Genomic DNA, 15345 nt, shown 5'->3' with positions numbered 1-15345 from the left:
AGGCTGGACATAAGGAAGTATTACTTTTCAGAAAGGGTGGTCAGGCACTGGAATGGACTGCCCAGGGAGGTGGTGGAATCACTGACCCTGGGGGTGTTCAAGGAAAGGCTGGATGCTGTGTTGAGGGACATGGTTCAGTGGGAGCTATTGGGAATAGGTGAACGGTTGGACTGGGTGATCTTTTAGGTCTTTTCCAACCTAAAAAATTCTATGGGTGATTCTATGATTCTATGATCCAGAAAAACGTGCATTTTTAAGTACTTTGCTGGATGAAGGAGTTTGTGCGGAACAGATTACTGACTCAATCCTTCGCTGTGCCCACCCTGATGATAAACATCTCTCTGACAAATTATCAGCTCATGACAAATTTTTGTTTTTCTTTTGGTCCTTGGCGTGCTCCTGGGGCAAAACACTATCACAAAACACAGCTTCAGAACATTTTCAGGAACAGAACTGCACCTGCGCTCCTTCGTCCACAGAGCGTGCCACAGAGGATGTATTTTAAATGCAATCAAAATGCGTACCTTTGACATTGCAGACCCTGAAATGCGTGTAGCTTTACAACCCCACGTACCGTAATTGCACAGAAACAATCAACAACACAATATAAAAAGTTCACAGAACTGCATAAAACGCAGAGTTTGCAATTAGAGCATTCAGAAGTTTCACATAAGCGCACTAAATGAAACTGCATGTAAGAACACAACAGCAACAACTCAAACAAGGCGTGATGGAAGAGGAAGGAAATGTCCAAACTCGCCTAACGTACATTATGAGCTGGGAGAAGTATTAAGAAGAGTTTGCAGATGAGCTGGAACTCCATAAATCATCTGCAAGGATGTTTCCTATACTTAAGCCACTTTCCCAAGGAGGTCACCGTAAGACTCTAGGAGGTGCTTCTTTAAAATGTCTCCAATTACTTAACGAAAAAGAAATGCGAAAGGAGTACAAGTCACAGCTTGCCTGTCGCTCTGCTCTTCCACAAAAGCAGAAAATACAGTGCAGGGCCAGCAGCTGAACCTTCTTTTTCACTTGGTTTGAAAAATTTATATTGAATGGCAGAGGGTAATTCATCTGAAAATTAAGGCTCTTTTCATATTTAAGTGTTCTAAAAAGCATGAATCAGTTTGCACTAAATATTTAAACAAATAGCAGTGAACACATCTAAAATGCACCTAAGCAGAATAATGAGCTAATACAACATATAGCCTTCCTGATGGGATTTTTGTTTGTTTTTGATGCTTTATTTCTTTAAACAAATGCAGGTATGGGTGCACACCTAAATGTGTGGACGCACAGAACGTCCTCAGGCAGATGAGAAATTTCAAATAACATTAGGGTTAGTACATTCAAACAAGGCATAGAAAATAAGAGAGACTGTAAGAAAAGCCAGAATCAGTACATCATTTTTCTCAGCATTAGTAATGACAGAAAACCCTGGGAACATTAAAACCAAATAATATTCAAATCAATAGAGTATGAAAGTTAGGTTACAAAATGTGGTAGTTCAATAAGACTGCACACAAGAAAACTCACCAGCCATATTTTAACACTGTGTGCTTCAAGTATGAGCAGGGGGTCAGTTTGGACTTTTTGCTACTAATATCATCTCTGAGTCCAGTGAGTTATTGACTCACAAGAGCTACAACTATAAAGCTCCTGAATTAGCCTTGTCTCATCCATTGCATTCTTTTATGCCCACAGACCTCTCTCCCCTCTCCATACAGATGCACACACCCCAGCTCAAAGCATTTCATCAACTGCTTCACTTATAACACGCAAATCCTGCAAGTCTATCAGGCTCCTGCACATTTTGTAAACAGTCCTAGTAAGAGGTAAAGTTAAAAGCACTGCAAATTATCATTTCAGAATATGTTTCTGTGAGAGAGATTTCTTTCATTGGATTTACCAAATCTATGACATACATAGAAACTCTCTACAACGAAACTTGGTTCAAGCCTATGTCACATGTACTGTTCATTTGGTTTGGAAAGCTTATAATCAGAAGAAAAATGGTTGAATAACTTCCAGGCATATTCCTCACAAAATAGGAAGCTTTAACATCAGTTATTTTGAAAAGGCTCAGTGCCCAAATCTCACACATTCACAAACAGTAGGATGGTTACAAAAACACCAGAGACATAAAAATAAGAAAGAACAAAGCTGGCACAAATATAAGCAAACAAGGCCACATATTTTTGGGCAGTAGCTTTCCTTAACTTTTCAGAAGAGACCTTGGATTAATAAACGGCCTCTACTAGCAAACACAAGGGCTCCGTACATTTGCTGGCACAAGTAAATTAACCTCCAGAATACAGCAGCCTCATCCATGCGGCGGGCACTGAATCTCACTCCCCAGAGTATTCTCTGTGTGACTACCACTGTAGCTTCTGCCCAGCAGTTGAATAAATAACCCACTCCTATCTCAGAAACAACACAAACACTTCATTGTTTGTCATTGAACTTAATTTTTTTTTTTGTCTGGGTAGCACATTCGCCTGTTAATTCCACTAGAGTCTTATCTCAGAACTGGGTCCCAATACTTCATAGTGACAGGGGCACAAGCGAGGACTACATTCTGCCAGTTAGCAATGTTTTCAGAGATCAGTTTGGAGACTGCAAGGGATAGTAGGGAGCTTGATGCAATTCACTTATCAAAACCATCCTGGCCTAGATCGGATGCCAAAACACACCTCTGGCAGCTCTGATCTCATCGCTGATCTTTGGTGAATAGGAGCTAGCAGTGGTGAAAGACAAAAGCAACGCTGTAAGCTCATCTTTCCAACAGTACAAAGGACACTGTGTTCAGACCACAAAGACGATAGTCCAAATAGAAAAATACAATCTAAGAAGTCCACAGGTCTGTTACTTCACATGTTAATAAAAGTTTTCCATGAGCCTTCCCATTAGCAAACCCTGAAACACCGCTGCTCTGAGCCACACGGTCACTGCACACAGGGACCCAATGCACCTTCCTTCTTGCTGCCTACGTTACCCCACATGCATTGTCGACCACTGTAGAAGGATTTGCATTCAGGTAGTAACTGCTGCTGGACTAGCTACTGTTATCCATTTGTTTGCTTGAAAAAGAAAAGAAACAACAAGAAAACCCACCACATCATTATGAGCATTCTCCTGCTGTGGAAGAGGCCAGACAAGCTTGGATTATGGAATACCAGGACTTCAATTCAGGCAACTGAAGAAAACCTGACATTATTTCTATCTTGCTTGCATAGAAACAAAAAGCTCATAAAGGGAAAACTTATCTCTGATTTCATACAATCACAGAATACCCCAAATTGGAAGGGATCCATAAGAATCATTTGGCTCACCTCATCACATGTTCCAGTCACAATTAAGTTCTTCCTCACCTTTTTAAATGTGTGTGCATTCACTTTAATTCACACTTCAGAGTATGGGGACAGAAAGATCCTCGCTGTACATTCACCTAGCACGAAGTTTCATAAGGAAGAAAGCACTGCACTGCCTGGTGCAGCTCACTAACCCCAAAGTAAGACTTTTCTGCAGTCAATTAGGCTTTTTTAAGAGCCAAACTTCAATGAAACAACTCCCTAATGTCTGTGGGATCCCAATGTGCAAGGAAGTAAACTATTAAAATATTCTCTGCAGCTTTTCCTGCACAGTTGCAGAATCTTCACAGTGGTGATTTTCAGTGATAAGAAATGAAAGAACGTTGCTGCCCTGCACAAAACAGATGGAGGTTGTGTCAGTCGCGCCTGTCCTTCTCAATTCCTGCAGTAATTTTCAAAGAAAATTTCCATGTGAAATATCATCAGTCTCCTTCATTTTAACGTTTCTTATAATATTTTAACAGCAAGCAAAGAATTTTGCTTCTGCAAATGCACACTGCATCTAACTTGTAATGCAGAATTAGTGAAAAAGCAGAAATAGCACCAAAAATGACTTTATAAAAAGCATTAGCTCATCAGCTTAATTCAGAGCCATAAAACCTGGCTGCTGCACTATAGGACAAGCCAGAACAGTTTGTGTTGCCCAGCTACTCAGTACAGCTTGTGCCAATGGCAAAAGAAAGGAAAAAAAAAAATCAGTAAGGTGACACAGTAATCAAGATTATTTGCATCCAACATAAATGGTACCAACATACTCCAACACAAATGAATTTCACAGGGCACTACACTCAACTTGCCAAACTTAAATACTGAGCAGGTGATCCCAGCTGTCCCCACACAGAACGCTGGCACATCTCATTAGTCTGTTTTTGCATAGTCAGGACAGATGGTGCTCTGACATTTCAACAGACATAAATACAAATGACTTAGGTAGAACATTCAAACAACACTGAATTTCACAGGCATGATCATAAGACCCTGTGCTGACTCAGTGCATCTTTTTTTTTTTTTTTTTTTGTAGGCACTAGCAGGATTAAACAGAGATCAGATATGAGCAATTTGGGGAACGTGGACCATCAAGGCATGCCTACTACAGCCACATGAGTAACACATTCTTGACTGTTCCTCATGGAGAACCATGAGTGTTGGTAGTGTAGTTCAGTCAGTTCTGAATCATATAAAAAACAAAAAACAGTGGAGCTAAGTAGGCATGTACTGAGATTCAAGGAAAGTTGTCTGCTTCTGCGTTACTGAGGGAACATAAACTGTGCTTTTGGTTACACTTCCCTGTGAAGTATGAGTGCACAGGAAATTCTTTCATCAAGAAATTGTGTTTAGAGCTGACTCTCTTTACAGCTCTCAGACACCTGCAAAAGCAACCGTGCCCATTATCAGCAAATATTGTTAGTGCTTCCAATTGTTGCTGTTCTCTGAGAGAAGCCGGAGTGTTTGCTGCCACATCAATAAATCATAACTCATTGCTAGCAAATTCCCAGACCAAATCTAATTCTCCATTTTTAATGAACATGAGCAAAAACTGTTTTGCTTTTGTAAAAAAAAAAAAAAAAAAAAAAAAAAAAAATGCTGCCAGTATATCACAGTATGTCACGTATTTTTTTTCTGTATGAGAAAAAACCTGCTTATGATCCAGACACAGAAGATGGTCATCTCTCAGCACTCAGGAAAGACTGTGTCTTCATGAAGATTCTGAAAGTTTCTGAATTATTTTAACACTTCAGATCATAAAATGCTGTTAATGTGTCTGTGCAGATCACCAGATATATAAATGGTTGTTGCTTATTCTCCATTCCTTTCATACTAAAAGGACACAAGAGAGCAATCACTGCCTCTTTCTCAGCCCTGTGGTCTCAGCTGGTTGAGAGAAGGAATGAAGAAAGCATCGCAGCGCCTGTGTCCCCTGCGTGCTGAGTGTCACCTTATCCTACTCAGCCAGAACAGTAAGTGACAGCAGGACAAGGGGAAATGGTTTTAAGTTGAGGGAGGGAAGATTTGGGTTGGATGTCAGGGGGAAGTTCTTCACAGAGAGAGTGGTGAGGTGCTGGCACAGGCTGCCCAGAGAGGTTGTGGATGCCCCGTCCCTGGAGGTGTTTGAAACCAGATTGGATGGGGCCCTGTGCAGCCTGGTCTACTATTAAATGGGGAGGCTGGTGGCCCTGCCTGTGGCGGGGGTGTTGGAGCTTCATGATCCTTGAGGCCCCTTCCAACCCTGGCCATTCTGTGACCTTTTTCACTGTTCAGGCTATCAAGTGAAGAAAGACCAGCTGTGCAAGATTCATTTGACTTCTGATTTGATTCTCAGGAGGCATGCGACACATTGCAGGTCTGACCCTCGTGGGCTGATGAGCTCCATCACACTGCTCTCTCACTGCCCCTCCTCAAAGAACAGGGTGAGAAAACACCACAGAAGAGGGCTCAAGGGTTGAGACAAGGACAGGGACATCACTCACCAAGCACTGTCAGGAGGAAACAGGCTCAGCACAGGGAGATTAATGCAATTAGTTGCCTCTTAACAACAGGATAGTGCACTGAGAACTAAAAGCAAGCTAAAAACTTTCCCCCATCCATCCACCACTTCTTTGTCCTTCCCTCAAGCAGTGCAGAGGAACAGCGAGCACTGGCTGCAGTCAGCCCATAGCACACATCTGCCTCTCCTCGGTCGCTCTGCTCCTGCTCCACAAGTCCCCCCCCCCCCACGGCACGCCGTCCTTCCCGAACCCATCCTGTGCGGGTTTCCCACGGGCCGCAGCTCTCCCAGCGCCGCTCCAGCACGGCTCCGTACCGCAGGGCCCGCCCTTCAGGCGCCGCCCCACGCTGCTCCCCACGTGCGGCAGCTCCCCGGCCTTTCGCTCCACCGCGGGCCCTTCCCCACGGGCTGCAGCCACGGCCCGACGCGCTGCGGCCTTCAGACCGCATCCACCGCTGCCCGAGGGCACCTCCGCGGCCGCTCGCGGGGATCGGCTCGGCGCGGCGCCCGCGGGCTGCGGGGCACGGCCCGCTCCTCTGCGCCTCTCCTGGGCCGCAGGGAGCTGCCTCTCCGCGCCCGAGGCGCCTCCTGCCCTCACCTCGGTGCCCGCGGGGCCGTGTCTCACATCTCTCTTCTCTCCCCCAGCTGCTGTTGCACAGCAGTTACTCCGTCCCTTCAGCCTGCTCTCTCGGAGCACACCCAGCGCCGCTCGGGGCTCAGCTCCGGCCGCGACGGGGCCGTGATGGAGCGGCTGGAGCTGCTCTGATCTGACGTGGGGCAGCCCCGCAGGCCATGGCTATCAAAACCTTCCCGCGTAAACCCAGTGCGCGCATATGAGACAACAGATAAAGAAACACAGAAAGCCCTTGAGCAAGGTTTCCAGTCCCAATTTTCCCGACATCCCAAAGTTTACAAATCAGTCAACCGACTGCAAGTACCGGGTCTTCAGCTTGTTTTCTTCAGCTTCTGAGGTCCCACTTAGGCCGGAGAAGGATGAGATTCCTCTTACCCTATTAGGCCTCAGCTTACCGACAGCGAACAGCTATTCTTATCCTTTTGTGTTGAAATATAAGCTTTTTTTTCTTTTAACTTGTATCCAGAAAGAGCATGAAGCATATCCCCTGCTAAAGCAGCCTCATTTGATCGGATGTAAATTGCTAAGCCACAATAACACAATTAAGTCCAATAATGGGACTGTATCTCTCACTTATCTGAGAAAATGATTCTCTCCCAGATTAAAATAAGCAGACAAGCTCGCACAGCAGTGAGCTCAGAGATAGATGTGCGCTGTCACAACATCTTCCATCAGAGCACACTGTCTTTGTATTTGAGGCAAGATTCACAAAGTAATGTGTATTCTTTAATCCTTGAGTACAGGGTTTTAAAATATTTCCTTTAAAACATTTCCTAAATTTCAACTTATTTCCTTGACGAAAAGAAATTAAGACGGATAAATGCATGAACAGGAAATAAAAAATGTAGTCTTTCCTTCATCCTCAAAATAACCGGGCTGCTGTACTGAGAACAGAAGCAGAACATCTATGGAAGGCATGCTAGATTTAAATAATAATAACCGGTTTTATCATCAAGATCAAAGTATATACTTAGATGCACTCTTATAATTAATAACCACGTACATTAAGGGATCCCAAGCAGCCCCTCAGTGAACACACAAAATATGCAAATCTTATTTTCCGTACTCCTGTCAAACTTGATCAGCTATAAGGTTGAATTAGGAGTTCCATAAAATACCTTCATATAACTTGACTGGAAGAGATAATGAGCAAAATTAACTCTGGGAACATTCTTCTCAAAGTATTTGCTCAGATGTCACCTCAAGGAGTGTTTTCAGTGGTTTATAACAGGATTAGATTGCCATCAAATAAAAATAAATCCTATTGTGCCATTTTTTGAGAGATGCAGAATATGGGGGTGGCACATGCCGTGCTGTTCTCCTTCACTTAGTGTATCAATTTTTGCCAAGCTGAATTAACAGTGTTGACTGCTTCTCTGTTATACCATTTTAGTACAACTGGCCAATTTCCATTAGCAAAATTCTTGTTTGGTCAAGTTTTTGGATAACCTCCATTTCAGTGCAGGACTTGAAGGAACTACAATGAAGGGCTGAGCAAAGGCAAGCACTCAACACAGAAGAAAAACTCTGAAGCAAGGAAGGAGCAAACAAGGATAGTGATATACTAAAATAACCCTGCTTACAGCATGCCCAGCACGCCCATGCAGTGGTATCACTGTTTCCAATATCCTGACAGCTCTTCCCATAAAAATAAAGACATTTCACGTACATTTTATTCAGCAACGTGCAACTGCAGCAGCGCCCGCATCATGTTTCTGATGCACCAGGTGACACAGTAGCCATGTGAGATGTTCCCGAAGCAATACTGTGTTGCTTTGGATGGAGACAAAACATTGGTAGGAACAGAGCTTTCCATTCCACAGTGGCATGGGGATACACCTGAGTTTTCCTCACAGCCCCCACAGCCGCTTTAGCAAACCCACCCACCTCTAAGCCACACATCACAGTGCCCACCACATCCTCCTTCCCACAGCCAGGGGCAGGGGCACAGGCAGCTCTATATAGAAACATATGCAGCAAGCACACCTCCCAAGACAGGGCTGGAAGGAGAACAGTGAATTCTGAAGAAGTATCTGGGGAAAGACGGTCAGTACAAATCAGTTGTGCCAACAGCCAACCTCTCCTTCCCTGTTCCCCACTTCCAGCACCCTCTCCTTTTCTGATTCCAACTTGCTGCTACAATATCTACAACTGCACTTGAAATTAAGGCTGCACGCTAACATTGTTATAACAGAGAAGACCTACGTGGTCAGCAGATGCAACCAAGTTGAGACTGAAGAAGCGAGCCAGCTGAAGGCACATGGATGAACCAGGATTATTAAACTACTCACTAGTTTCCCACTTTTTTTTCCACCTCTTCCCTTTACTGCACCGAGCTGACAGAGAGCTGCTGGGCTGTTACACAGCTGATGCACTGCCACTGTCCTACCGACAACTGCAGGGTGCAACGGAGATGAGCTCCTTGCAGTGAAGAGAAACACTGCTTAAACAGCCAGGTTGCACGTACATCAATCCAAATAATGCATGAAGTGCTTCTTATATGTTACTGAACAAAAATATTCCATGTATGTATTATTATTCAATATCCACCAGAACCTGAGATAGATAAATGGATACTTCATATACAAGCACACTGGTGTATGGGATGTGACATATTCTATAATGTAAGCTGTATTTGTTCTATATCCAATGCTGTTCCATATGTAAATCACAGAATATCGACAGATGGACTCGATGATTGTTTAAAACAACAGCACTGACATTCACAGAAGTCTCGATAGCACAACACACATCAAGTGCTCTGCAGAGCATCGGAATGGAAATATTTTCCAGAAACGGCAGAGGGGGATGTTAGCACAACTGGCTCTGAACCAGAATTTAACCGTATCTGTAATTGCCTTTTAACTCAATGCCATGCTAAACTTCTACATTAGCTAAAGATACACCTTCAATTCATTACTGCACTGGCCATTCTTCTGGCTAGTTTGAAAGCCTTTATTTCATCTACTCTTTATGCCCAAGGACAGTTAAATTTGGTGCTGATTAACAATTTGGACCATTTCATATTTTTTTTAGTCTAAGGAAGAAGAGTCTTGTAACTGGAGCCCTGCTCAATTATTAGCTAAACTACAGCAATATGCAATGAAACATACTTCAGGAAGTAATCATTTACTTCAGGCACAGAAGAGCTCTTTTATTTGCACAGTAGAAACACAGCAATGAGAAGCATCACAGTGATAACATTATTGTAATATAAATCTATCCACTTCCAAACTGAAAAGGAAGGATTAAATAAACATATTAACAGACAGGAACAGTTAACAAATCAGTGTTCTAATCAGCACTAGACCCATCAAAGCCTTGACCACCGCTTGCTTCCAGCAAAGACGAGCCTGCATGGCACAGCTCATGACACAACCTTTATGCAGAATGAAAGGAGAAAATCTTCCCCGTTTCTGACGTATCCAGATTAGACCCTTTTTAAAGTTTCCCCATCTGTAAAAGCATCTGATACATTCTGACAACTGTCTTCTATCCTACTGCTGTGATTCCTTAGCTGCACAGACATTCCTGACATGAAGACATTCAACCTCACATTTCAGTAATGACTGCATTTTCTAAAGAGAGAGACAAAACACAGCTTCTCGCAGGCGAGATACCTGCTCCCACCTCACTTACTATTTTTATTACGTCATATGTTTGCCAGCAGCCGCCCCTTAAGGCAGGAATTACAGCAAGGAGCAGGGCACAGCTCCGAGGCAGTTCACCTCCAGCGCAGGAGCACACCACTTTCACAGAGCAAACCAAACCTCCCCTTTTTTTTTTTTGGTCAATTTCTGTTCCAACAGGACAGCTTTCTCTTCAATAAGGCAACAGACAAAAAACAACTGTCCTACTTCACGGCTTCATGTGCTGCCATAGAACGGGGCACACAGAACATAGGATTCGAGGCAGGTGGAAGAGGTCAGGCAGACCTGGAAGTTCCCAAACGTAGGTGCACCGGCTCTTTTCCCTCTGACTCAGACAGACCCTAAGGCAGTGCCATGATAACCTCTGGTGGTAGAAGCCCTCTTTGCGGGGAGGACCGAGTCACCTTTTCTTTAGCTTACTCCGAACGGTGCCAAAGGAACACGCAGCCAGGGCTGGGAGACCCGAGGCTGCCCCTCGGTCGCCACCGGTCCGGGGGCGGCTCGGGGGACCCCCGCAGTCCCCGGGGATGCGCGAAAGGCACGGCCCCTTTCCCCGAAAGCAGAGGCGGGGAGCCCGCCGCGCCCGGGCGCCGCTTCACGGGGGCGGGCGGGGGTCGCTGCCCCACGCCGGGAAGTTCCACGAAGTCGCTGAGGGTGCCGCAGGCTCCTCCGCGCGGCTCACCCAGGAGCCCGGCTCGGGGGCCGGCGGCGGACAAAAGTTAGTTGCCAGCAGCGGAGCGGGGAGGCTCGGCGCGGCGTCCACCCAGCCCCGACCCCCCGCCGCCGCCGCCGCCTTGCCGCCGCTCTCTTTCCGCCGCCGCCGAGCCCGTGGGAGGCGCGGGGCCGCCCATCCAGGCCGGGAGCGGGCACCGCCGGCACAGCGGCGGCAGCCCCCCGCCCTCCTTCCCTCTTCCCTCTCCCCGAGCGCTCACCTCGCTCCTGCTCGGCTTGCAGGCAGATGGGGATGTTCTTCTTCCAGCCCGGCATGGCTCCGCGCGTGCTGCTCAGTGCGGCGGGGCGCTCATGGCAGGGCGCGGCGGCGACCCGCGCTGGGCGGCTGGAGGCGGGGGGAAGCGGGGCTCGGGCGGGCAGCGCGGAGGGGCGGCGGCCTCGCGGGGGGAGGGGAGGCGGCGGAGCCTGAGGGACGCCGAGCGGGGCGGGCTCCCCCCGGTTCAGCCGGGGACAGGCGAGGGGCGAGCGGAGGAAGGATTGCGGGAGGGGGAGGCGCGGAGGGACGCCGGCCCCGGCGGCCGGCTGCGCAATGGAGGGCGCCGCGGGCGGCCCCGGCAGGTGGGGCGGGGCGGGCGCCGCCAGGTGCGGGCCGGGCCGCGGAGAGCCGCTCCACGCTGGGCGGGCGGCTCCGCACCGCGGCCTCTGCCCCGCAGTCCCGCCCCGCCGGGCCGGGGGTGTGCGGCTGGGCCCCGCCGGGCGGGGTCGGAACGGCTACGCTGCTCCATCTTGTCACTTGTTGAAGGGACCGAGGGGCCGCGGCCCTCGGGGCTGCCAAAATGTCGGGTGCCCCGTGCCCTGCGTGGCCTCTCGCCCTGGCCCTGTGGGCTCACGCCGTGCCTTGCATCGCGGTTTGTCTCTTCGCGCGTGGAAACGAAGGGTTAAAGTGTGCGGGACCCCACTGAGGGGGACCGGCCCAAAGGGAGGCTCTGCCGTGCACCAGTCCCTGCTACAGCCCGCTCCTCTCGGCCTCCTGACCGAAAGGCCTCAGATCTCACCACCGAAATTGTTCTTACGCAGCCATGACCTAAGAGCAGACCGATGCTACAGCATTTAAATATTCCACTCATATTTTACCAAAAATAAAATAATAATTAAAAAAGAAAACACCCCTGTAAAGTGTCAGTTTGACTTTTACTCTCAAGTAATGATAGCAGGATAAGTGATGCCTAATTATTTTTTTTTCCAAGGTCTGGGGGTGGACGGCTGTATCTACTTCTCTGTGCCTAGCAGTTATGTTGTGATTCTTTTTTGCTGCAATCTCACATTCAAAGGAATTATGCAATTTTACATGGTCTGACAGCCATTCGTGAGTCCTTCATCTTGATGTGAAGGATTTCCCAGCTTTAACTTCTGCTGTGAACATTAGTTTCCTGACACAGCATTTTTCCTCATTGACTTGGTGCCCATGCCTCAAGCAGGATGTGCTCCTTGACACCGCAAACACCCCTTGAAATCACAGAATCATAAAGGTTGGAAAAGACCACTAGGATTATCTAGCCCAACTATTGACCCATCCCCACCACGTCCATTAACCACGTCCCTCAGTGTCGCATCTCCACGTTTCTTGAACACCTTCAGGGACAGTGACTCCACCAACTCCCTGAGCAGCCTGTGCCAATGCTTCACCACTCCTTCTGAGAAGACATTTTTCTGATGTCCAACCTGAACCTCCTCTGCCACAACTTAACGCCATTACCTCTCATTCTAACACCGTTACAAGGGAGAAGAGGCCAACTCCCACCTTGCCACAACCTCCTTTCAGGTCACTGTAGAGAGCAATAATGTCTTCCCTGAGCCTCCTCTTCTGCAGACTGAACAATCCCAGCTCCCTCAGCTGCTCCCCATAAGACTTGTGCTCCAAGCCCTTCACAGCTTTGCTCTCCTTCTCTGGACACGCTCTAAGACTCCAGTGTCTTTCTTGAAGTGAAGGGTGCAAAGCTGAACACAGTACTTGAGGTGCAGCCTCACCAATGCCCTTGATTAAAGCCCTACCAGTGTGGCAGCAGCAGCTCATCCTCATTTGTGTGCAGTTCCCCATGAGTAGTGCTGTGCCTGCTCATGGCAGTCTGTGTCTGAGTCGAAGCACATGCTGTTTTCCTACTGAATTCTGGAGAGTGCAACAAGGAGCTGCTTTTTTTGGCTGCAAGAGCGCCAGGTGGCACCTGGCCAAAAACTGAAATCAGTGGCATAATGTAGAGACATTCAGGTTGGATATTAGGAATAATGTCTTCTCAGGAGGATGCATTGCCACAGGCTGCCCAGCAAGGTGGTTGAGTCACTGTCCCTGGAGGTGTCTCTGGAGATGTGGCACTGAGGGACATGGTTAGTGGCATGGTGGCGGTAGGTTGGTGATTGGGCTAGATGATCTCAGTGGTCTTTTCCAGCCTATATGATTATACGATTCTATGAAAGTTACCAACCAAAAAATGTTTAAATGACTTAGCATCACCAGGCTGAGTTTTTGCCCTATTTGCCATGTTAGTATTTTTGTTTCATTACTGCTGATGCTAAATTTAGATTTACTGCATCCTTCAACCATAGTCTTGCATCCTTCCCTCAAGAAGAGACATGCTTACAGTAATATTCTCCTTCCTTTCATCCTAAATAATGTCATTTTTCTTGTCAGAAGGATGACTGTGCATGTGAGTGTGCATGTGGATGTCTCAGTGCTATACAGCAGAAGTCCCCAGCCAGAGCCATACCTGCAGGGCCACGCTCCCAGGAGATGCCCTGGGGCATGCAGGCACTGCAGCGTTGCCTGAGGCGGTGTGAAGGGAGCAGGGCCCAGGTTCAGCCCAGCACAGGCAGTATCTGCATGGGGACGTGCTGCTGAAAGTGGTCCCATGTGTTTCACAGCAAGGAGATGGCTTGCAGAGACTGCTTTAGAAGCTGTATTGCTGATTTTAAAAATGTGTTCTGACACTTACTCTCCTAACCTATGCCATTTCTTGGGCTTTAAAGTGTTGTGGAATGAAATAAAACTTCAGATGATTGTGTGTCATCCACGTCCTAAATCCTACCCCCTGCCTCTGATGCCCAGCTATTACTCCTCACCTTTCCATTAGCAATGAAAAAGCCCACCAACACTGAGCCCTGATACTGCATTTCTGGTCCTCCAGTTGACTTCTGGCCAGCCCTGGAGTTCTGCAAAATTGCAGGTCAGAGGAATAAAGTAATAGATGGCACTACTCTCCATAAAAATGGAGAGTAAGCCATTTTCTAGCTATTTTTTTATATCACCATCACTTTTAAAGTGAGTAAAAATCCTCCAGGACTGAATGTGGGATTCTCCAGGGTCCTGCGGGAGTCGTGAAATCACAGCTGCTGTTTTAGATTTGCTCCAGAAATGTGTATCAAAATGAGGGATAAACCCTATTTATTTATATATTTTTCTACCTACTGCTGGCTTTTCAGGAATAGGCACACTACATATTTGCATCACTGCGTGGAATATATATGCTGCTCTCATGCAAGACCTTACTTATAAATCCTTTTAAGCAACGACACTCTGTAATTCCCATTTCTGTGCTACAGGAAAAGCTGGCATGGGTGCCTGACTCCAGTTAATTTAATTGCATTCTGTTACTCACATGAGCTGTTTCACACTGAGCAACTGCTTCTGTGTATTCCGCTGCTAGTAATGGAAGAAAGCGGTCACCGGATTTAGATGTGCATTTTATGGTGAACATCTCACACCCATAGCATATAAACTTCCTGCCAGGTCTCTTCTGCCTACAGCTTTTTCCCTCAGAGGATTTTAAATGAATTGAATCTTGGTTTGCAAGGAGATGCTCTTCCTTCTTGCTTGGTGGAGGTCATCTGAAACAAGTGTAATAGCACCCTGGAATTACACAGCAGAAGAAGTGTAATATTCCCAAGGAAAGGTTTTATTCTGTGGAGCATTCTGAAGAGAAGATTCAATTTTATTTTACTTTATATTTTACTCTAGTTTTAATTCCTATTCTTATTTATTCCCTAAAAGCCAGGTAGGAGAAAAATGCTAATGGGTGGAACTGATGGTTGGACAGATTCTCAGTAACTGCAAGTATGTAGCAATAATTGCCTCTACATTACAAGGTCTGCTTGAGCTTTTAAGTCTGTAGACATTGCTTTTCCTTTTTCTTGGTGACTGACACTCACTGTTGAAGTTCATATACTCATTTGTGGTTAAAAAGAGCTTGAGGAGGTGTTAAGGAGAACATTTCCTGAAAACAAGAAACTGAATTGACCTTTTGAAATAATTGAATCGAAGACTCATTTGAGTTGGAATGGATCCTCAAAGGCCATCTAGTCCAACTGCCTGCTGTGAACAGGGACACCTACGGCTCCATCAGGTGCTCAGAGCTCACCCAGCCTGATCTCAAGAGCCTTCAGGGATGGGGCACCTACCACCTCTCGGGCAACCCGTTCCAGTGCCTCACCACTCTGATTATAAAAAACCTGTTCCTCATATCCAATCTAAATCAACATAAA

General features: G+C 46.7%; 2 protein-coding genes across 4 annotated transcripts in view; both read right to left on the bottom strand.

Annotated features, from left to right (window-relative positions):
• The window catches only part of GRIP1 (glutamate receptor interacting protein 1), a 309325-nt gene extending 298120 nt beyond the window's left edge, over positions 1-11205 (bottom strand). For all 3 annotated transcript variants that reach the window (XM_052669096.1, XM_052669099.1, XM_052669104.1), the window contains exon 1: positions 11073-11205. In XM_052669096.1, coding sequence (XP_052525056.1) covers positions 11073-11127 — 55 coding nt within the window. In that variant the 5' untranslated portion in view covers positions 11128-11205. The remainder of the gene's footprint in view (positions 1-11072) is intronic.
• LLPH (LLP homolog, long-term synaptic facilitation factor) overlaps positions 1-15345 on the bottom strand; it is a 414220-nt gene that overhangs the window by 358934 nt on the left and 39941 nt on the right. The gene's annotated exons all lie outside the window — the stretch shown is intronic.

The sequence above is a fragment of the Tympanuchus pallidicinctus genome, unplaced genomic scaffold (assembly GCF_026119805.1).
Source record: "Tympanuchus pallidicinctus isolate F22 unplaced genomic scaffold, pur_lepc_1.0 scaffold8, whole genome shotgun sequence".
NCBI classification, from domain to species: domain Eukaryota; kingdom Metazoa; phylum Chordata; class Aves; order Galliformes; family Phasianidae; genus Tympanuchus; species Tympanuchus pallidicinctus.
This window is presented reverse-complemented; position numbering and strand designations above follow the sequence as displayed.